Below are 22,683 nucleotides of genomic sequence, written 5' to 3' on the forward strand. Positions count from 1 at the left end.
ATGACGCCACCCTTATGGCAGAAAGTGAAGAAGAACTAAAGAGCCTCTTGATGAAATTGAAAGAAGAAAGTGAAAAGTTGGCTTACAGCTCAACATTCAGAAAACTAAGATCATGGCATCTGGTCCCATCACTTCATGGCAGATAGATGGGGAAACAGTGGAAACAGTGGCTGACTTTATTTTTCTAGTCTCCAAAATCACTGCAGATGATTGCAGTCATGAAATTAAAAGACGCTTACTCCTTGGAAGGAAAGTTATGACCAACCTAGACAGCATATTAAAAAGCAGAGATATTGCTTTGTTCACAAAGGTCCATCTAGTCAAGTCTATGGTTTTTCCAGTGGTCATGTATGGATGTGAGAGTTGGACTATAAAGAGAGCTGAGCACCAAAGAATTGATGGTTTTGAACTGTGGTGTTGGAGAAGACTCTTGAGAGTCCCTTGGACTGCAAGGAGATCCAACCAGTCCATCCTAAAGGAGATCAGTCCTGGGTGTTCATTGGAAGGACTGATGTTGAAGCTGAAACTCCAATACTTTGGCCACCTGATGTGAAGAGCTGACTCACTGGAAAAGACCCTGATGCTGGGGAAGACTGAGGGCAGGAGGAGAAGGGGACGACAGAGGATGAGATGGTTGGATGGCATCATTGACTCGATGGACAAGGGTTTGGTTGAACTCCGGGAGTTGGTGATGGACAGGGAGGCCTGGCGTGCTGTGGCTCATGGGGTAGCAAAGAGTCAGACACGACTGAGCAACTGAACTGAATTGATACTTCATAAAAAAGAAAGAAAATTTCATAAGGAATGCATATTTTTATCAACTATACTTCAATTTAAGAAAAGAATTCATACTTTTAAAAGTCATAAAATTCATAAAGCTTAAATATAAATAACTGAATAACATTTGTCAATTAACATCTCATTGGTATGATTAAAATATGCTAAGCTGAGATGGGAAAAGGATTTTCAAAGTACACTGGTCATTATTTCTTCTCTGATTTTCTTTTCCTCTCTTAAGAAAAGGCCATTAGTCTGGTAAGTTTCTTTTTAGACTTTGTGGAACTCTATAAAGATTGAATTGATAGTTTCCTTTTTAAACTATATATTTATGTTAGGGTTTGATCAAGAAAATTCCAGTGGCATAAATTATTTTATATTAATAAGGAAAATATTCTCTTAATAAGGCTACTTTAAAATAACCTACATTAAAATCAGACACTTTTCTTCATAAAATAAGACAAGTAAGAAGTGTAGTAAATAGGAACAGCCCAGACTGGGGAGAGGGGTTAACATACAAATCACAAATCATGAGCTAACATATCAATGAAATATTGTAAATCTGATTCATCTCTAAAATTATTTGGGTTTAATTTTGTCTATCTATATCTGAATATCTTGTAATTCTCTCTAACCCATTTTTAATTCTTTGTTCTTCCCTTCTCAGCTTTCTCCCACCCATATCCTGGTCTGCTTATAAAACTATACATTTGCTAATGTTGTGTTTTTAGAAACCTGTTAATAAATTATGTTTATATGACTTTAAATTGTATAAAATGAAAATATATATTTATAAGTAAAAAATATTAACAAGTATCTTTGTCTTACGCTTCTAAATCTTCAGATTTTCCTTTGTCCTTTTTCTTCTCTGTTTTCATAATTTTCTTTGTTCGCTCACTTGTAGCCTTTGTTTTCTGTGTAGTTTTACATATGCCAGAAATAAACAGGAAGAAAATAAATCATAAATAAATACATGATAATATACATTATTCAGATTTCCATTTTACTCTGAGAATCACTACAGTGTGTTTCAAGGGAAATTATCAAATAAAAGCAAAACAAAATTAATGATATAGCCAGAATGTTTGTTATAGTGCTATATAGAATATAATTCACCAAATAAGCTAATACATATCAAACAAACTCCTCTGACAAATTACAGTCAGTTCTTCTATAACATTGTATATGCCATCTTGAAAATCACCTCCCTGTGAAAAATCATATGATAAAAACTGCAGGATATATGGGGGGAAAGAGTCTAGGTTACACAAAAACACTGTCAATGATGCATGTCAAAAATCAAAACCTATTAGGAACATTACTTCAGTTTTACATAGTTAAATGATTAAGAAATAAGATACTATGAGAAACATAGCTCTTTATTTTGAAAAAGAAATCAAGTTTCTTTGTGGAAATGAGCATCAAACATATTTCAAGTTAAGAGCTATTAAGCAGTATTGAAAGGAAGCTTATCTGAAATTGAACAAAAATTTCTAATGCCTGGATTGGTTCGGTACACTCTATACCTGGTAAACTAAGGAAGCTTGCAGAAGCTATTTTCTACTTTCACCTAGTACTATTTGCAGATGAATTTGTGTGTAAGCAATTGTAAAATTCACATTATGCTCAAACTGTTCAGTCATGTTGGAACAAGTTTGCATTTCAAAACAAATATTATAGCAGAACTGACATGTTTTAAACTATTTTTGAACTACTATGTAGTACCAGGTTATTTTATACAAGAAAGTATAAAAAATTTGAAAATTAGATTACTAAAAATTTTAGACAAGCTTAATAACAGAGACCTATTATGATACTGAGAGGTTATTTCCTATTTCAGACCACAACTTCCAACAGATATGAAATTCACCATAGCAAAGTTCTCACAAGTTAAACACCAAGTGTGATAATTTCCATAAAACACAGAAAGTTAGTATAATAATACATTTTTAATGAAAATTGTTAAGATTGCCAAATAGTTTTTCAGCTTAAATCTGAGTTTTGGTATGTATTTCCTATTTAGAAAAATCTAATATATGGGCAATCAAAACACACTAAAATAATGAAAGGGATAAAAGAACTAAAAAATAATGAACATATCATCAGTGAGCTATGAGATAAATTCAAATGGATTAATATGCTTACAACTGGAGTTCATGATGGAGAAAACAGATGGGAAAAGAATATTTGAAGAAAGAATGGCCAATTTTTTTCAAATTTGATGAAAACTATAATCTGCAAATCTACAACAGTATAAGGAAAACTACCCCCCAAGACACATATAATCAAATTACTTTAAAGCAGTAATAAGAAGAAAATCTTAAAAGTGGACAGAGGAGAAAAGCAGACACAATAAGGAGAACACAGACTTCTTGTAACAAATAACGCAAGCCTGAAGAGAAAGGAACAACATCTTTAAAGCACTGGAAAGCGGGGGAAAGGTCAACCTAGAATTCTTTATTCAGTAAAAATATCTTTCAAAACTGAAGGCAAAATATTTTGTCCAGAAATCAAAGTGCAGCAACCCTGCACAACAAAATGACAAAGAATCCTTCAAAGAGAATAAAAATGATATCAGATGGAAATAAAGGAAATATACAAATAAAGAATACAATAAATGATAATTATTTGGGCAAATATAAACATTATTTTCCTGTTAATTAAATCTCTTTAAAGGGCAATATTTTACAACAAAACTGATTAACAATGTGTTGTACAGTAGTAAAATGTTTAAAAACAATAGCACAAAAGCTGGAAAGGGACAAATGAAAGTATGTTTTAAGGTTCTTATACATAAAGTAATTTAATATCACATGAATAGAGACTACAACAAGTTAAAAACAAGATTGCAAACTCTAAAGCAATCAAAGCAACCCACTGAGCAGCAAATTAAAAAGTAATACAGACAATGCTACCTGAAAGCAGGGTGCTGTTGTAACACAACTAAAACTGTGGAAGTGGTTTTGAAATAAGGCATTGGGCAGAGTTTGGAGGAATTTTATGGAGTATAAAAAGAAATTCATGAAAAAATAATATGACAAAAGAAAAAATCCTTTAACCTGATACATCGTTTTGAGAAACAGAGAAAGAAAGAGAAAGGCAGGCAGGCTGATCACAAGAATAAAAAGAATTCCCCTTGAAATCAGGAATAAAAAATGCCCACTTTCAACATGTCCATTCAGTATTATTCTAGAGATCTTTGCCAGTGTAAGAAAGAAAATTTGGGCTATCGTTTACCCATATCTTCTGAATAAAGATATGTCAATTATGCAAGTAGAAAATAAAAATCTAACCATTATGATAGTGTGACTAGGTTTGTAGATGCAAAATACAATACACAAAAATTTGATACATTTCCCTAGCAATAGCTTTAAAATATTTTAATATACCAACTAACTTAGCATAGAAATAAAAGCTCCTAACATTAACATAACAAAGACAAATAAGACCTTTAAGAAGAAAATCATAATATTCATTTTAAGCATTATGAAACATTCCAAAATTGAGACATTTAATATTTGTTAATGAAAAGATGTATATTGATAGCCTATATATTTCTCAAATGTGATGTATAACTTCAGTGCAAGTGTAGAATTTGACAAGTTAATTCTAAAATTTACAAGAAAGTGCAAAGGTCCAAAATAAATAAATTCTCATAAATAACAAGGTGGATTCACTTGCCCTACAAAATATCAGGACTTACTCTAATATGTAATCATTAAAGGTCTCAAGTATTGGTATAGGAATAGACAAGGCCAAGAGAAAAGAATATAGAGAGCAGAAACAGATCTTTTTATGTAGTGATACTCTCTAGCAACATCATACCAAAACATACATATCTAGGAGATCCTATTTAGGAAGCTATAGGAGAAAGCCAGGTGATAACAGGAAAGGAATAAATAAGGAGTCAGCAGACTGTTTTTCAGTCGCTCAGTGGTGTCTCTTTGCGACCCCATGGACTGCAGCATGCCAGGCTTCCCTGTCCTTCACCCTCTACCAGAGGTTACTCAAACTCATGTCCAATGAGTTCATTATGCCATACAACCATCTCGTCCTCTGTCAAGGCTGTATATTGTCACCCTGCTTGTTTAACTTATATGCAGAGTACATCATGAGAAACACTGGGCTAGATGAAGCACAAACTGGAATCAAGATTGCCAAGAGAAATACCAATAACCTCAGATATGTAGATGACACCACCCTCATGGCAGAAAGCAAATAAAAACTAAAGTCTCTTGATGAAAGTGAAAGAGGAGAATGAAAAAGTTGGCTTAAAACTCAACATTCAGAAAACTAAGACCATGGCATCCGGTCCCATCACTTCATGGCAAACAGATGGAGAAACAACAGAAACAGTGACAGGCTTTATGTTTTGGGGCCCCAAAATCACTGCAGATGGTGACTGCAGCCATGAAATTAAAAGACGCTTGCTTCTTGGAAGAAAAACTATGACTAACCTAGATAGCATATTAAAAAGCAGAGACATTACTTTGTCAACAAAGGTCCGTCTATTCAAAGGTATGGTTTTTCCAGTAGTCATGTATGGATGTGAGAGTTGTACTACAAAGAAAGGTGAGCACCAAAGAATCGATGCTTTTGAAAACTGTAGTGTTGGAGAAGACTCTTGAGAGTCCCTTGGACTGCAAAGAAATCCAACCAGTCCATCCTAAAGGAGATCAATCCTCGCTTACTGGAAGGACGATGCGGAAGCTGAAACTTTGTCCACCTGATGCGAAGAACCAACTCATTGGAAAATACCCTGATGCTGGGAAAGATTGAAGGTGGGAGGAAAAGAGGACTACAGAGGATGAGATGGTTGGATGGCATCACCGACGCAATGGACATGAGTTTGAGTAGGCTCTGGGAGTTGATGATGGACAGGGAAGCCTGGCATGCTGCAGTCCATTGGGTCGCAAAGAGTCAGACATGACTGAGCGACTGAACTGACTGATGGTAATTTAGAACACAGCATTCTTTTTTTTCAAAACACAGCTGCTGCCAATTAATAGGGCTTCTCAAGTGGCACTAGTAAGAAAGAATCTGTCTGCCAGTGCAGGAGACATGAGACCCAGGTTGAATCCCCTGGGTCGAGAAGAGCCCCTCAAGTAGGGAATGGCAACCGGATCCAGTATTCTTGCTTGGAAAATTCCAGACAGAGGAGCCTAGAAGGCTACAGTTCATGGGGCTGCAAAGAGTCGGAGATAACTGAGCACAGGCTACCAATTATTAGTACTGGTATGTATGCCAGTTTCAGACACTAAAATTAACCAACCTCTGTACTTTTCAACTTTTGTAGTTCATTTTCCAGCATTAATTTCTCCTCTGATAATACTTGGAGATTACTTTGAATCTGTGTGTATTTCTAAAAACAAATATTATAACTTCATTAATAATGAAAAGCAAGCATATTAATATGGAGAGGTTATTTGGGTGCTTAATTATTAAAGTAAAAAAGTCTTTATTAACTCATAGAAATCATGAACCACTGGTATTAATCTGCATAGTGAAGTTATAAGAGGTGCTGAAATAGGCAAAGGTACTATGATTGACAATGGAAGTTCAGGCTGTGGGATGTTATAGTTCAGTATTTCAAAAGTTAAGTGTTTCTGAATGAGAATAAAGTCTACTAAAATCAAAAGAATAGACAAAAATTTCCAGCTGTCATATGCATAAAACTCTCTTGAATAAACTAAGCATTAGATCTTTATTTAACATTACATATCCTGACAATTTTTAGAATCTATCAGCACCATCAAGGACAAAGTGCAAATTCAAACTGAGAGCCCTATACTTACAGCCTCTAACATCAGTTGCTCATTCATAGCTCTGAAAAACAAACCAAAAATACCTAAAATGTATTATAATTTTAAAATTTTATTTTTATGTAATATCATGTATTTTCTATGTAAAAAAATTAATATAAATAAGGTTAGAGTATACTTTGACTAGCATTCCAAAATTTCAATGTTCTTCCCAGAGACACTGTTTGATTGCTGTGTATCTTTCCAGGACTTGCTCCATGGATTTATATGATACTTTACATTCCTATTCTATACTTTTTCTTAATGAGCTGGATGTTTGTTTTGTTTCCTTTTTCACATAAATGACATCACTGGATATGTTGTTCTCAACATTTTTTTCACTTAACACAACTTCTGAGATCTATTTATATAATATAGATTCTTCTCACTCCCTTTAAATACAACTTCTGATTCCATATCAAGATTTGGCAAGCTTTTTACATAAAGAACCAGATAGTGAGTCTTTCACACTTTACAAACCAGTTGGTCTTGTCACTACCAGTCAGCTCTGCAGTGGATGTGGCTGTGTTCTAACAAAACTTTATGAACAAAAACAGGCTGCCGGCTAGATTTGACTCATGGACTGCAGCTTGCTGACAACTGTTCCATAGTACAGATAAACTATTTTTTGGACTAATGAGCTTTTTATTAATTATAATCAGAATTTTTTTAAGTTTTATTATGATTAACATACTATAAAATTAACTCACTTAAAAGTATACAATTCAATACCTTTTAATATATTCACTGAGTAACAAATGTTGTTGTTTAGTTACTAAAGTTGTGTCCAACTCTTTTCCGACCCCATGGACTGTAGCCAACCAGGCACCTCTGTCTATGGGATTCTCCAGGCAAGAATACTGGAGTTGGTTGCCATTTCCTTCTCCAGGACACCTCCCTGACCCAGGCATTGAACCTGTGTCTCCTGCATTGGAGGTGGATTCTTTACTGCTGAGCCACCAATAAAGCCCAACAGTGACTATCACCACTGTCTAATTTTAGCACATTTTAATTACCTCAGAAAGAAATGTGGTAGCCATTAGCACTCACTGGCCATTCTTCCCAGCACTACTTCGGTCCTGGCAGCCACAAGTCTATTTTCTGTCACTGTATATTTCATATAAAAAGATTTACAAAATACGTGGTCTTTTGAGACTGTTTTCTTATACCTAGCATAATGTTTGTAACACGTATTAGTACCGTGTTCCTTTTATTGCAAATAACATTGCATTGTATGGATATAATCACTCTATTGATTCATTTGTCAGTTTATAGGCATTTGGGTTGTTTCCACTTTGGGGCCATTACGAATAATGCTACTATGAATATACTTGTCCAAGTTTTTGTGTGGACAAATATTTTCATTTCTATTAGGTATAAACATAGAAACAGAATTTCTTAGTCATATGTCAACTGTACATTTAATATTTTGAGCAACTGGCAAACTATTTTTTCCCACCAGCAATGTATGAGGGTCCCAGTTTCTCTACATCCTTGCCAATACTGGTTACTGTCCATCGTTTTCATTGATATTATAGCCATCACAGTGCTAGTGGATATGAAGAGGTATATGACTATAGTTTTGATTCCCTAGTAACTAATGATGTTCAGTATCTTTTCCTGTGCTCATTGACCCTTTGTGTATACTGTGCGGCAAAATACTTATTTGGATTATTTGCCCATTGTCAAATATGATTATTTATCTTTTTTATGATTGAGGTTAAGAGTGCTTTTGTATATTCTGGGTGTAAGTCCCATATCAAATACATGATTTACGAACAGTTTTCACATTCTATGATTGTCTTCTCATGTTCCTAATGGTATTATTTGCAGCACAAGTTTTTAAGTTCATTTATTTTTTCTTTAGTTGGTTGTTCTTTTGATATCTTAAGAAACCACTGGTTAACTCTAAGTAAAAATATTTACTCCTGTATTTAAAAGGTTTAGTTTTAGCTCTGAAATTTACATCTGGTAATTTTGAATTAATTTCTGTGTATGGCACAAAGAAAAGGATCTAACTTCATTCTTTTGCATATGGATATTCAGTTCTCTAAGCACAGTTATTAAAAAAAATTATTCTTTTCTTACTGAATGGTCTTGACCTCCATTTTGATAATCAGTTAACCATAAATGTAATGATTTATTTCTGGACATTATTTCCATTCATTCTAGTCCACTGATCTATATAGGTTTATCCTTACACCAGTATTACATTATCTTGAGTACTAGAGGTGTATACAGAGCTAAAATCACTGAAGTATGAGACCTCTAACTTTGTTCTTAAGATTTCTTTGACTATTCTGAGTTCTCAGAGCTCTTTTCATCCTGAAAAACTGAAACTCTATACCCATAGAGAAAGAACTTCCCATTCCTCATCCCTCCTGGCAACCACCATTCTATTTTCTCTACTATTTCTATTTTCTATTTTAATGACTACTTAAAATGCCTCATAAGTGAAATCACACAATTTAGTCTTTTATGACTGGCTTATAATTACTCAGCATTAAGGTCCTCAAGATTCATCCATGTTGTACCATACGTTAGAATTTCTTTCCTTTTTAAGGATGAATAATATTCCACTGTATGTAGATGACACATTTTCTTTATCCATTCATCCATCACTGGATACTTGGGTTGCCTCCACCTCTTTGCTATTGTGAATGATGCTACAGTGAACATGGCTGTATAAATATCTCTTCAAGACTGTAACTTCAATTTGGGGGGGGGGGGGTTACATTCCCAGAAATGAAATTGCTGTATCTCCACTTCATGATCCAAAAAAACTAATCATATTTTTTGAGGAATTGACATACTATTTTCTGTTGTGGTCATATAGCTTCACAATCTGTATGATTATAATTTTAAGCTTCAAAATTAAACATATCATAAAAATTAACAAAATTAAAATGTTTAACAGTAGTTTTATTTTCTATGTTTCCAGTTTATCTGAAATAAATATGCACCTGTATTTATAATGAGGAAAAGGAGTTATTTTAGAAGCTTACCTTTCTAATTTATTTGCCTGATTTTCAAATATTTTCAACATGGTATTCAATTGATTAGTTACAGGAGAAGTTTCTATTGTTAAAATAAAAAAGGAAAACATTTAAAGGTATTACAAATGGCAGAGGCTATAGGTATATGCTGACAAAACTCACTGCTATATGTGAGAACCAAACAATGAGGAAACAGCAGAAATATGCAACACATAAAAAGGGGACCAAATAAATCAAGTATATCAAGAAGCTAAGTAAACCAGAGACCTAGCTTTGGGAGGGTCAGTACTCCCTGATTATTCAAAGAGTATATTGGGAGAAGTCAGCTTCAGAAGAATAAAATTCAGAATCTCTTATAGGTAAGAGAGTATTTAATAATGCTTGTACAGAAATATGGTGTAACAAACAATATTTTAAAATTAATCCAATAAAAGCATAGCACAAAATTTTAAATTATGTCCTGTATACAGTAAAAGATTACAAAAAATGAAGTATTATTTATGCCACAATCTGAAAAACAGTTCTCAAGAGGGAGAAAGGACCCTGCTATGGACTGAATATTTGTGTTCACCCAAATTCATGTTAAAATCCTAATCTCCAATACAATAATAATTAGAGATGGGGTCTTTGAGAGACAATTAAATCATGAGAATAGAGCCATGTGAGACACAAGAGAGCTTGCTTGTTCTCTCCTCATGGTCTCTCCATTATTTAAGGACACAGCAAGAAGATGTCCATCTGCAATACAGGAAGAAAGCTCTCCCTAGAACCTGACCAGGATGGAACACTGATTTGAACTTATCAGCCTCCAAAACCATGAGAGAAATACCTTTCTATTGCTTGATCCACTCAGTCTATGGCAATTTGTTATGGCAGCCCCTATAATGGGCCCATATCTACAATTCTACTAGTTCAGGAATTTCAACTCAGTAGCATAGAACGTGTAGATGGGAATATTACACATCCATTGCTAAATGGAACAGCTTGGGAAATCATTCAATTGATCTTCCTCAAGACCTCATTATGAATGGCCTTAAAACAGAACAAAAAAGATCAGAGAATCCAAGTCTCATTGAGCTGTTCTATTATAGTTAAGACCCTTTTCCGAGCAGAGTGTCTCTGGTTAACAAAGTGGTTTAAAAGTTATTTTAAAGCAGCCAAATTTTTCCTTAAAAATTATGAGTAAAATTTCTACTTGTATATTTTATTATTTTAGAATGGTTTTATGATTAGAAGATGTGTTCCACTGGTCTAAAAGTGGGCACAGAGACCTCTGTTTTTGTCCATGATGGTGCATCAGGGACCAGAGTTACACTTTCACTTTAAACCTATTAAAAACTGGACAAATATATGATATAGTATTCAGACACCAGAAAACAGAAGGGACAAGGCAGTAATCCCTCACAGAAGGAAAACACGGAATTGCTCAGTGACGAGCCTACCTTTTACTGCCTAAGTCCCAGACCACAGCATAAGGAAGGGAAACCCAGATAAATTACTCGTCTCCTTGAGTTCGGAGACAAGGTTTAGAGACTGGAGAGGCCAAAGCAGCCAGAATTCACAGGGCGCAGTAGTAGACAGAAGACAGCTGCACAGACTGAGGAAAAGAGAGCTCCACAGACATGCAAATGGTTCCCCCTAAAGCAGACAGAGACTTTTACTGTCTACTCCAAAGCTCTAGATATCTTTCTATCCAACCTAGTCAGTCAGGGCTGCCTCACATCAGAAGTCTCTACAGATCTTGGGAGTACCATAGAATAGCAGGCCTTCATTTAAACATGACACTGTTAGAGTTTATAGCTGAAGCTGAAAGAGAACAGGATTATCATCAACTTTTTCTAACCAAGTCTTATTTTCCACTTTCAAAACAGTATTCCACAGCACACATGGTTGTTTGAAAATTCTCCCCAGTATTAAGACATAAAAAAAAGCAGTTTCTCCTTTCTGTTGATAAGTACTCAGAAGTTTGAGTTCTAGCAGCTCTTTATATTCATGAATTGATAGGTACTCAGCTACAGTCAAAGTACATATGGGATGATCTGTAATTCACAGTAACAGAGTCTACAAATGACCTCTTAAATTTATCACTGCTCCTTCCTCGAAGGTCTACCACCTCTGCAATACTTTTGTAGCATAGTCTAATCATAATTAAAAATCCTCCATTCCAAGTAATAACATGGAACTCCTTAAAAATGAGTCTGTTAAAAAAAAAACAACAGTATTTTTTTTTTAGCTACTGGTAGGCAGTAGCTAACTAGGAATTTCAATATTTACTTGATTGCCAGCTCAACTTTATGACTCCAAACTCCAGGGAATTTATGTTTTAAATTAACAAGTATTATTTTGAATTATAGAAAATTATAGAAATTAATATAAAGAGGTTATTAATACAATGATGTTCAATGAGTAGAAACTTACGTGGCTCAGTCACAGAAACATCTGTAATTTCTTCAGTTGAGTATGTTTTTATGAATTCTGAAATAATTAATAGTTATAAGTTTCAATATCAATCATATATATCAATTGAATTTAGATTTCATAGTTTTTTAATAACTCATTCAAGAGAAAATTCTTGGGCTTCCCTGGTGGCTCACTGGGAAAGAATCCGCCTGCCAGTGAAGGAGACACAGGTTCAATCGCTGGTTGGGGAAGAAGATGATGCGTGGAGCAGAGCAACTGAGTCTGCACCACAACTATTGAGTCTGAACTCAGGAGCCTGTGAGTCACAGCTACTGAAGCCCAAGCACGCTCTGCAACAGAGAGAAGCCTGTGCACTGCACCTAGAGAACAGCCCCAGCTCTCTCCAACTAGAGAAAATCCTGCACAGCAACGAAGACCCAGCACAACCAAATTTAAATAAATTTTTTTTATTTTTTTTTTATTTATTTTTTTATTTTTATTAGTTGGAGGCTAATTACTTTACATCATTACAGTAGTTTTTGTTATACATTGAAATGAATTAGCCATGGATTTACATGTATTCCCCATCCCAGTCCCCCCTCCCACCTCCCTAATTTAAATAAATATTTTTTAAAAAAGAGAACACAAAAAGCCTAAGAAAAGCAACAAAGCTGCCAATATTGTAGACGCTCTAAATCAGGCAACAAATTGTAACATCTAAAAAAATGTGCATTAACAACTGAGTGATGTGAACTCACCATTTTCTCAACAAAACCTGTTTTTCCTCTAATATTCTCCCAGTTATGGTTACCATCATCTAATCTCCCTTCCTTTCATATCCAAATCTGCCCCCTTTTTCTAATACAGGCACTTATCACACACTTAAGATACAGCAGTTAACTTCCCTTTATTACTCCCAACCCCCAAATATAGCTTCTCAATGTGGCCAGAAAAATCTAAAATTCAACATGTCACTTCCCTATAAAAAAAAAGTCTTCAATGATTCCCTAATTAAATATGGGGCGGGGGGGAGAAAGTGTTCCTTAGCACAGCATTTAATCCCTTGGCATTGGCTTTCTCCTATCTTATCCCTTCCTATTACTCCATACTTGAATACCATACCAGTAGTAAGGAGGCGCTAGTGATAAAGAACCCACCTGCCAATGGAGGACACAGAGGAGACGTGGGTTTGATCCCTGGGTCAGGAAGATCCCCTGGAGGAGGGCATGGCAACCCACTCCAGTATTCTTGCCTGGAGAATCCCATGGACAGAGGAGCCTGGAGGGCTGTGGTCCATGGGGTTGCAAATAGTTGGACACAACTGAAGCAAATGAACATGCACACGCAGTAATTCCCTATTCATGCTGTTTCTCATGCTATACCCTCTTCTTAAAATACCAAATATCTCCCTTCTCACCTTGACAAAATCTTACCTATCTGTTGTTGTTCAGTCACACGCTGTGTTTGACTCTGCGACCCCACGAGTTGTAGCCCTTCAGACTCCCCTGTCATGGGATTTCCCAGGCAGGAAAACTGGAGTGGGTTGCCATTTCCTTCTCCAAGGGATGCTGCAGACCCAGGGATGGAATCCCCATCTCCTGCACTGGCACGCAGATTCTTTACCACTGAGGCCAGCAGGGAAGCCCTTTAAGGTTGCATAAAACCTTAAGTCTCAGGCTGAACAAGTTGGCTCCTTTCTGTGGAATCACTGCAAATAACACATATCTTTTTCATGCATTACACTATACTAAGATAATACACAGTGTACTTGTATCCACATCATGTTGTGGATGTTGAGGGTAAAAACCAAGTTTTATTATTTTTGTATACTCCCAGAATCTGAAACATAAACTTTTACTGAAAAGGTCAACTACTATTGAACATATTTAAATTTATCATTGTATAATTTATATGGCTATAAATTTTTACACTTTAAATTTCAAAATGTTAGTGTAGTTAGGAAACCCTATAAAGGCTCGACTTGTGCAAAATATTATCACCTTCAATTTTCTGCTTCACAGTTTCATAAGTTTGCACATCTTCTGGTGGCATTTCCCTATCCCTGTTAAAATTTAAATAAATAAAACATATTATCAAACAATTTAAATTACACTTAAGAACCAGAATACATGCTTTAGACATATGCAGTTAGTAAAATAAAATTTAATGTTTTCTTTAATCTTTATTCAGACATTAAGGTAAATTACCTAGCAAATAAGTAAAAAGTATCAAACTATGTAATTCTATGAACTCTATATATTCACAGAATGTATTCCATGAATTGGGCATATTCCATGAATATAACTAGCCATACCATGTATATGATGTATTCCATGAATATAATTAGGTATACCAACAACCACATAAATGAAACCAGTAAAAATATATTTGGTATAAGCATGAGATTTCTTTGTAACAGTGTATTATTAATATGTAATCAATTGTTAAGAGCACAAGTGTCAGACTTCTAGAGTCAGACAGCTTGGCTCAAAACTTGTTTTATCCATTTACTAACTATGTGATCTTGGGTAAGTCATTTAACCTGAGCCTCAGTTTCTTAATCTATCAAAATTGGGTATTAGTGTATGTATTTCATAAAGTAGTTGTAGGACCAAAAGACACACATAAACTAGGAAAATACCTAGCACACATCTGATGCTTAAATTTCAAGTACTAATAGTAACATATGAAATTAATCCCATGCTTCACAATAGATAGCACAGGTGAATTTATAACTGAACCTCAGAACCAAGGCTCTGTTATGCAGTTCCCATTGAAGTCAACCAACACAAGTATCATTCCCTTCATTCCTTTAAGTCTAGTCACTGACAGATGGAGATAAATGAAGTTACCGCATAATAAATAGTAGCCTTAAATATTAAGGGTATTTTCTATTTTAACATTGTAAAATGAAAGGGTTTTGTTAATGTTTAATGTAAAAAAAAAATGGTTGTTGATAAACGGAAAGTTTTACTAGGATAAGTTACTATAACAGATATGGTTAGGGATGGGGAACAAATGAGTTGAATTCAGGTATCCATAAAAACTTATATTTCTTTACTGTTTATTACATGTGATAGGAAATATGTAGACAAGCATGACTGGTTCTGATCTTAAGAAAGTTAACAATCTTGACAGGAAAACTTACATATGACTAATCAAATTAATAACTTATGAAGTTAACTTGGTAGCTAATCATTGATTAATTCACAATAAAACTATTAGGTATATTATTTGCTGTCAAACAATAGGGGACTAGAAAAAAGTAAAAAAAGAAGAGATCACTACAGGATGGATTTCTCAACCCCATTATTATCAACATTTTAGACTGGATAATTCTTTGTTGTAGGGGCCTGTCTTGTGTATTTTAGAATGCAGCATCTCTGACCTGTACCTAGTAAGTGCCAGGAGCATTCTCCCACTCCCTAGTTGTGACAACCAAAGTGTCTACATACAAGTGTCTTCTGGGGCACAAAACAGCCCCCATCTGAGAATCAGTGCTATAAAGAAGCTCTACCAGGGCACTCTATCAACATTACACAGGTCTATAAAATCTACATAAATAAGACTTGACAGCAGCCAGATCCAAATCTTAGTAGAATGCCCTAAAATTTCTGTGAGAGAAAGAGAAGATAAGCCTGGTGAAGAGTTTCTCATTCCTGTCTCATGGAAGACTGACACAAACTCCTTTTTCATCTATCCCCTATTTTCAGTTGAACACCGGGCTTTCTATCCCTCTCTTCCTTACAGCCCACCTGAAGGCTTCCATTAAGACTATAAAGATGCAAACAGCAGACACTAACACAGCACTGCAAATCAACTATACTCCAATAAAAAATAATCAAAAATAAAAACATTATAAAGATGCATGGCTCTAGTTTAGACTTTGCTCCTTCATTTCAGCAACAAATTGCTTCTCTAGCCTGTCATCTGGTCCCTTCTGCTCCGTGTCGTCCTGTGGAACAAGGAACACAGGGAGCTGACACCGTGCTGATCTTGCTCTTGCTGCTGGCCTAAGTAATTCAAGACCATTTGTTGTCCACTGTCTCCGTACTATCCTAATATTCCGAAGTATGATAAGCCAATCTCATAGTTACCACTGTGCTGTTACTTCAGGGCTGCCTGCTTGCCAATAATGTAAACAATTTAAGCTACAATGAAAGGGGATAGAAAGTACTGAGGAAGTTTAGCAGAATGAATTGGAAATAATTGGGCAAATTATGAAGTTTTTGAAGATTATAAATCAGATATACTAAGTGAAATATCTCAAAACTGGAACTTTGTTCAAGCTAACTTCTCACTAAGGGAGAAAAGGTCTGATATTCATACAGTGGTATTATGTAAAAGTAACACTGGAATTCCACTGACCCAATTGGAAAACAGCTCTGCCCTGAGTCATTCAAGTTTCTGCCAACTGCCCTAGCCCCTCAACCTTCCCAGGATCCAGCACCTAAAGGAGTAATCCTTAGCACATACAGGATATCTATTATAATCAGTTGGTGCCCATATTATCCTGGTTCTTCACATATTTGGCACTACCACCAAGAACAAAACAGTGTGTGCCTAAAGAATATAAATTACACATGAACACTTTTTTCTAGTACCAAAAAAATTTTAAAAAGGAAAATTATAGTTTGGGTTGGAAATAAAAGCAGAGTAAAAATATTTTATGTCAAATATAGAAAGAAATGCTGCCATTTGTGACAATATGGATGAACCTGGATGATGTTACACCCAGCGAAGTAAGTCAGAGAAAGATGATTAATGTGTTATTTCACTTACATGTAGAGGCTAAAAACTCAAATTCTTAGAAACAGAAAGTAAAATGGTGGCTGCCAGGGGCTGAAGGGGGTTAGGAAGATGGGGTAATGTTGGTCACAAAGTACAAACTTTCAGTTATAAGTTGAAAAAGTTCTAAAGATCTAATGTACAACATGGTGTTTACTGTTCATAATACCACTGCTATCATATACCTGAAATTGCTGAAAGAGTAGATCTGAAGTGTTCAAGGAAAAATAATAACCACAGAGGTACAAAATATTCTATGAAGATACCCTATGAAGATATTATATGATGATTTACTCATCTATTTCATTTCAAGAGAGCTAAACCACAGACAACAGAAATATTCTTGTAATCATTCATTTTAATCTTCCTCCCACCTACCGAAAAAAAGGATTTTTTTCAACTAAAAAGCAGTAATTCATTCTTTGGAACATATCCCTGTTCATATGCAACACCAGTGATGGTGTTCTTGAACAATGAAATATTTCACTATGCCTTAAATATATTATGGAAGCTATCAAATCAAACTGAGAAAAGAGTTTATAAACCAAATATTTTAAAGCCAGCAGCGTTCAACAGAACTGTCAAACAATAGCTATATGTGGCTACTAAGCACTTGAAATGTGGCAAGTATGACTAAAAAATTGGTTTTTTAATTAAACTGAATTTTAATAGGCACAGGTGCCTAGAACCATTTCAAACTACTAAAAATTTCAAGTAGGAGCAAGCTAATTATATCTTCTAATTTGATTTAGAAGCTCTATGTACAGTATAATACCCGAACCATTATCTTGTATGTGTTACTAATTATATACCTACTCTTACTGTTTTCAATTCTTTTAATGCTTTTAATATTTTACTTACTTGGGTTTAGACAACCGTTCTCTGAAGGTGTATTTAGACCCTTCTTTAAGGCGATTTTTCAGTTCTTCAAGTTTGTGTACCTGCTTTACTATTTGTGCAATGCTTAAACTGACTGTTTTATCAGGACTTGGAAATTCTGCTTCTGAAAAAGTTTGATCTTTGCTTATCTAAAAATAATAAAATTATCCAGTTACTTGGGAAATACACATTTTGCTCCCATACTCAAAAAAATTTCATCATATCACTTATCATATCTAAGTAAATTTTATATTATCAATCTATAGCTATAATCAAATACTAATTTTACAAATATATGAGCAAGTGCCTAGCAACAGAACTACAGTAAGTGTTGGTTTTAATATGTCAAAACTCAAATCCAATCTTCTATTTTTTTAATATATAGGGATTTTAAGTACGTTAAATAACAATTTTAGCAGGATCAGTTAAAGGCAACTCAAAATATTTAAAAAAGAATGCTAATCCTTGTGATGAGAGGATAAGTTGGGAAAAAAGTAGTTAAGCCATAGTTTTGGGGGCATAGCAAAGAGAAATTCTAACACTGGGAACTTAAAACAGATACTTCACCTTAGTAACAGCTACCTGGAATGGGATTAAAGAGGTAACAGCGCGAAGTAAGTACCAGGCAATGTACTGGAAGTCTGAGATTGTGGGATGAAGAATAAATGGAAGGGAAGCAGGAGATAAATACCTCATGGACAAAGGCAAAATCCCAAATAAGAGGACACCAATTATAAACTAACCTAAAAAGTGACAAAGCAATCAGCTACAATTATCCATATACTGCCTGTCATCAAAAATCCACTCTCCATTGTCCCTATTTATAGCAGTGGAACATCTCTATCTTGACAGGCAGCATGATATTAACCTTGGTCAGCAGAGGGTCCTGAAAACTTAAGAGGAGGAAGAAGCTTTTCTTCTAAGTTCTGTCATCTCTCTCTGCTTAATCCTAGGGCAGTACACACGGTAACTAGTAGTACTCACCTACAGCAAGTTTTAACAGCACCCACCCCCACGGATGGCTTTCTGGCAGGTCCCTGGTATGACACATTCCCCACAGGCATCTTCTCTCAGAACTTTAATTGGACTAAACAATAAACACAGCCAACGTAGAACTAGTATAATTCTCTAACTCCCTAAAGCTACCCAGGAGATCATTCTGCTGTATTAATAACATATATAAATTTCAAAGTAGAATTTAAAGCCCATAAGGATAGGGACCAGTATTCTTCAAACTGGTGGCAAAAATGTGAAAATGAAAGTATTAAAAAAATCACTAAAGTAACATTAAATTCAAAGAAAAACAAATATAAAATTTTATGAATAAGCATATATCATACTATGAATTAATTTTTACACAGGAGAAATCTTTAAGTTGATAAGACCTCTTGTCACTTATTTACTATTTTAAGTAAATTATGGAAAAAAATAATAAGTCAAATTCAGAGTAGGCCAGACAATGCAAGAATATTGTGTATAAATCACTAAAAAACATTGTATTCTACCTATTTATTCCTCCTCTTTCTAAGTCAAAAGATTATAACCAATGGTTATTAAAATTCTTAAATTTATACTTCACACTGGTTTTCAAATGAGACAAAATATTAATTTAATTAATAAGAAATGCTATGCTTACCTCTTCCATCTGATTGACCTGTCGCTGAAACCACTTTTAAAAAAAGAAAACAAAAAGAAATATTGACAACTTAATTTCTGCAGTGAAATAAATGAGTCTATATGTCTATGTGTATGTGTGTGTCTATGTATCAAATATTAGCCCTACATCAAATATCATTTTATCCTAGTGTTCAGAATGGTGCTGATGCCACATAAAACTGAAACATAAAATTTTTAAATATATATAGCAGCAAGTTTGCAAGCTTTTATTTTTTATTTCTTCAAAACTTAGAAAACTTTCATTTATATGCATTTCTGTATTAAATTATAGTAAGCAATATATTGAACATACCTTAAACAGAGATTCCAAAATCTGGAAAATAAAGTTTTAATTAAAACACTTAAAAATAAAATTCTCACAACATAAAATATCTAATTCAAGTCTCTTTTTTGAAATTTTTAATCACCAAAGTACACTAATTACTAAAATACCCCTATAAATCTATAATCCAATCACAAACAAATCTATAATCCAATCACAAACAAATCCAAATCACAACAATTTTATATTTACAGATGGTTTTTAGCATATCTTGCCCAAGACAATTTAGTTCTAAGAAAAGAAAGAATTTTCCATCGTTATAGATCTATATTTAAAAAACTCAATTCACATTCATGATTTCATGTATTTTCTTAATACAGGTAAGAAATAAAATTTAAATTCCTCTCAGAAAAGCATTATTTTTTCCCCAGAGCAGATAGTACAATGAAAAGCATATCTTATCATCACTATTTCTTAAATATAACTTTGCTATACTAAAAGGTCTAAGAATCAAGATATAAAATACTACACTACTACTTGCTTTTTTTTTAGTGGAAAATGCAAAGAACTAGTTTGGGAGATTGAGAGAAGATGAATACACAAAACCCGTCACACAGTCTAAAATACCAATATTTACCACTTTCAAAATGTAATGCTAAACTGATAACCTTTGCCACAAAAAAACAACCAAACTCAATCACAACCAAGTAAAACTTCTGAATTACACTATTAAAGAAAAATTTTATTACATACATTCAGGCAGAAGAAAAGTTGCTTCACTGAAAGAAATCAGAATAAGCCTGGGACTTTCCTGGCAGTCCCTACTTACTTTAAAATCAATAAAACATAAATACTACATATGAAAATACTAATGACCCAGTCAATGCTGTTCATAAAGGAAAAGTCACAGAAATAAATGCCTATGATAACAAATAATGCTTTCCAATGCCTTTTATAACAGCTTAAGGCTTTATGACCAACCTAGAAAGCATATTAAAAAGCAGAGACATTACTTTACCAACAAAGGTCAGTCTGGTCAAGGCTATGGTTTTTCCAGTGGTCATGTATGGATGTGAGAGTTGGACTGTGAAGAAAGCTGAGTGCTAAAGAATTGATGCTTTTGAACTGTGGTGTTGGAGAAGACTCTTGAGAGTCCCTTGGACTGCAAGGAGACTCAACCAGTCCATCCTAAAGGAGATCAGTCCTGGGTGTTCATTGGAAGGATTGATACTGAAGCTGAAACTCCAATACTTTGGCCACCTCATGCAAAGAGTTGACTCATTGGAAAAGACCCTGATGCTGGGAGGGATTGGGGGCAGGAAGAGGAGGGGACGGCAGAGGATAAGATGGCTGGACGGCATCACCGACTTGATGGACATGAGTTTGAGTAAACTCTGGGAGTTGATGATGGACAGGGAGGCCTGGTGTGCTGAGATTCATGGGATTGCAAAGGGTCAGACATGACTGAGCGACTGAACTGAACTAAAGGCACTATATCTAGACTAATATTGCTGACTGGATTGTCATATTTAAGATCAAACAGCAAATATAACTAAGTATTTTTTTACTAAAATGTTACTAATAACTAATAATTTAGTAGTTATCTTATATTGTTTTATTATTAATATTGTTTTTAACTTATGATTAAAATATTAAGTAATATCTTACACTTGGCAGTTTACACAGAATACATACATTATGTTCTTCCTTAGCTGCTTCTTCTAACTGAGTTGCAAATTGTGAACAACATATTAAGAATGAAGTCAGATCATCCCCAACCTTATGAAAAAAGCAGCAAAACACAGTCATTTTTATTTCGGAATTCATACACATATCCATCCATATTTCAGTATATTTAACTATTTTTGAAAATAGTTTTGTATGTGTAAGTTATGTCCCTTGAAATGCATCAAGATAGGAAACCATGTTCACTACACTAGCAAATTCTCCCGCAAAGAAAGTACATTCTGAGAAGTGGTTCAATAATGACATAAACCCAACTATGTCTCTCCTTACATTTTCCTCTACACAGATGCAGAAAATCAGGCATTCCAGCCTCAGACTCCTAAAATTTAGGGGTAGCAAAAAATACATACACACTTAAATATGCATTATAATAATGCTTTGTGTTAAAATCAAATGCTGACTATGACTTCTGATTATAAGTATACTTGCCAAGAGGTATATTTTTTCATCCTCTTTTAATGAGCAATAGAAATTTTTGAAGAAAAAGTTATATATTAAAATGTCACAATGACTGAATCTCTTTTAGTAGAGCACTGATTTGTAAATCAGACAATTGACCAAAGATTTTTTAAAAATCTCAGATGCTTATACACAGTTACAACATTCTCAACAGAATATTCTCCAGGAGGAGTATGTTCCCTCAACATTACATTTTAAACACACTCAAGTTCATATTTTTGTTATCATGGTAAAAACCTAGTCATATAGGAGACAGAAGGGGAAACCAGTCATTCAGGAGAGTGGTAAAATGAATTAACCAGAATTACTATTCACCAATAGAAAATGAGACCATTTGAATACTTGGGGATTTCCTCCCACCCACATTAAGGTCACAAATAGAAGATGAAGATAAATTTGATCAAGATACACATTCTTTTTCAAGTATATATGGAAATTATCCAGGACACACGCTGGACCACAAAGTAAGCCTCACTAAATGTAAGAAAACTGAAATTGTATCAAGCAAACTGTCTGACACTATGATGCCAGAAATCAATTACAAGGAAAAAAAAACTGCAAAAAACACAAGTACATGGAGGCCAAACAACATGCTACTAAACAACGAATGGTTCACTGAAGAAGACCCAGAGGGATCGGGTGGAGAGGGAGGTGGGAAGGGGGATCAGGATGGGGAATACATGTATATCCATGGCCGATTCATGTCAATGTATGACAAAAACCACTGTAATGATGTAAAGTAATTAGCCTCCAACTAATAAAAATAAATGGAAAAAAAAAGAAATCAAAGATGAAATAAAAAAATACCCAGAGACAAATGAAAATGAGAACATTATGACCCAAAACCTATGGAATGCAGCTAAAGCAGTTCTACAGAGAGAAGTTTATAGCAATACAA

General features: G+C 34.5%; 1 protein-coding gene across 19 annotated transcripts in view; it reads right to left on the bottom strand.

Moving 5' to 3' along the window:
• CCDC7 (coiled-coil domain containing 7) overlaps positions 1-22,683 on the bottom strand; it is a 257,870-nt gene that overhangs the window by 227,956 nt on the left and 7,231 nt on the right. For 18 of the 19 annotated variants that reach the window (XM_070472029.1, XM_070472034.1, XM_020872673.2 and 15 more), the window contains exons 4-13: positions 21,276-21,359; positions 19,611-19,631; positions 19,278-19,310; positions 17,624-17,790; positions 13,975-14,036; positions 11,993-12,049; positions 9,584-9,656; positions 6,573-6,603; positions 6,050-6,139; positions 1,606-1,691 (exon numbers count right to left, since the gene is read on the bottom strand). In XM_070472029.1, coding sequence (XP_070328130.1) covers positions 1,606-1,691; positions 6,050-6,139; positions 6,573-6,603; positions 9,584-9,656; positions 11,993-12,049; positions 13,975-14,036; positions 17,624-17,790; positions 19,278-19,310; positions 19,611-19,631; positions 21,276-21,359 — 704 coding nt within the window. The remainder of the gene's footprint in view (positions 1-1,605; positions 1,692-6,049; positions 6,140-6,572; positions 6,604-9,583; positions 9,657-11,992; positions 12,050-13,974; positions 14,037-17,623; positions 17,791-19,277; positions 19,311-19,610; positions 19,632-21,275; positions 21,360-22,683) is intronic. The other variant, XM_070472033.1, reaches the window with a different exon arrangement.

Source organism: Odocoileus virginianus, chromosome 9 (genome assembly GCF_023699985.2).
Source record: "Odocoileus virginianus isolate 20LAN1187 ecotype Illinois chromosome 9, Ovbor_1.2, whole genome shotgun sequence".
NCBI lineage: Eukaryota > Metazoa > Chordata > Mammalia > Artiodactyla > Cervidae > Odocoileus > Odocoileus virginianus.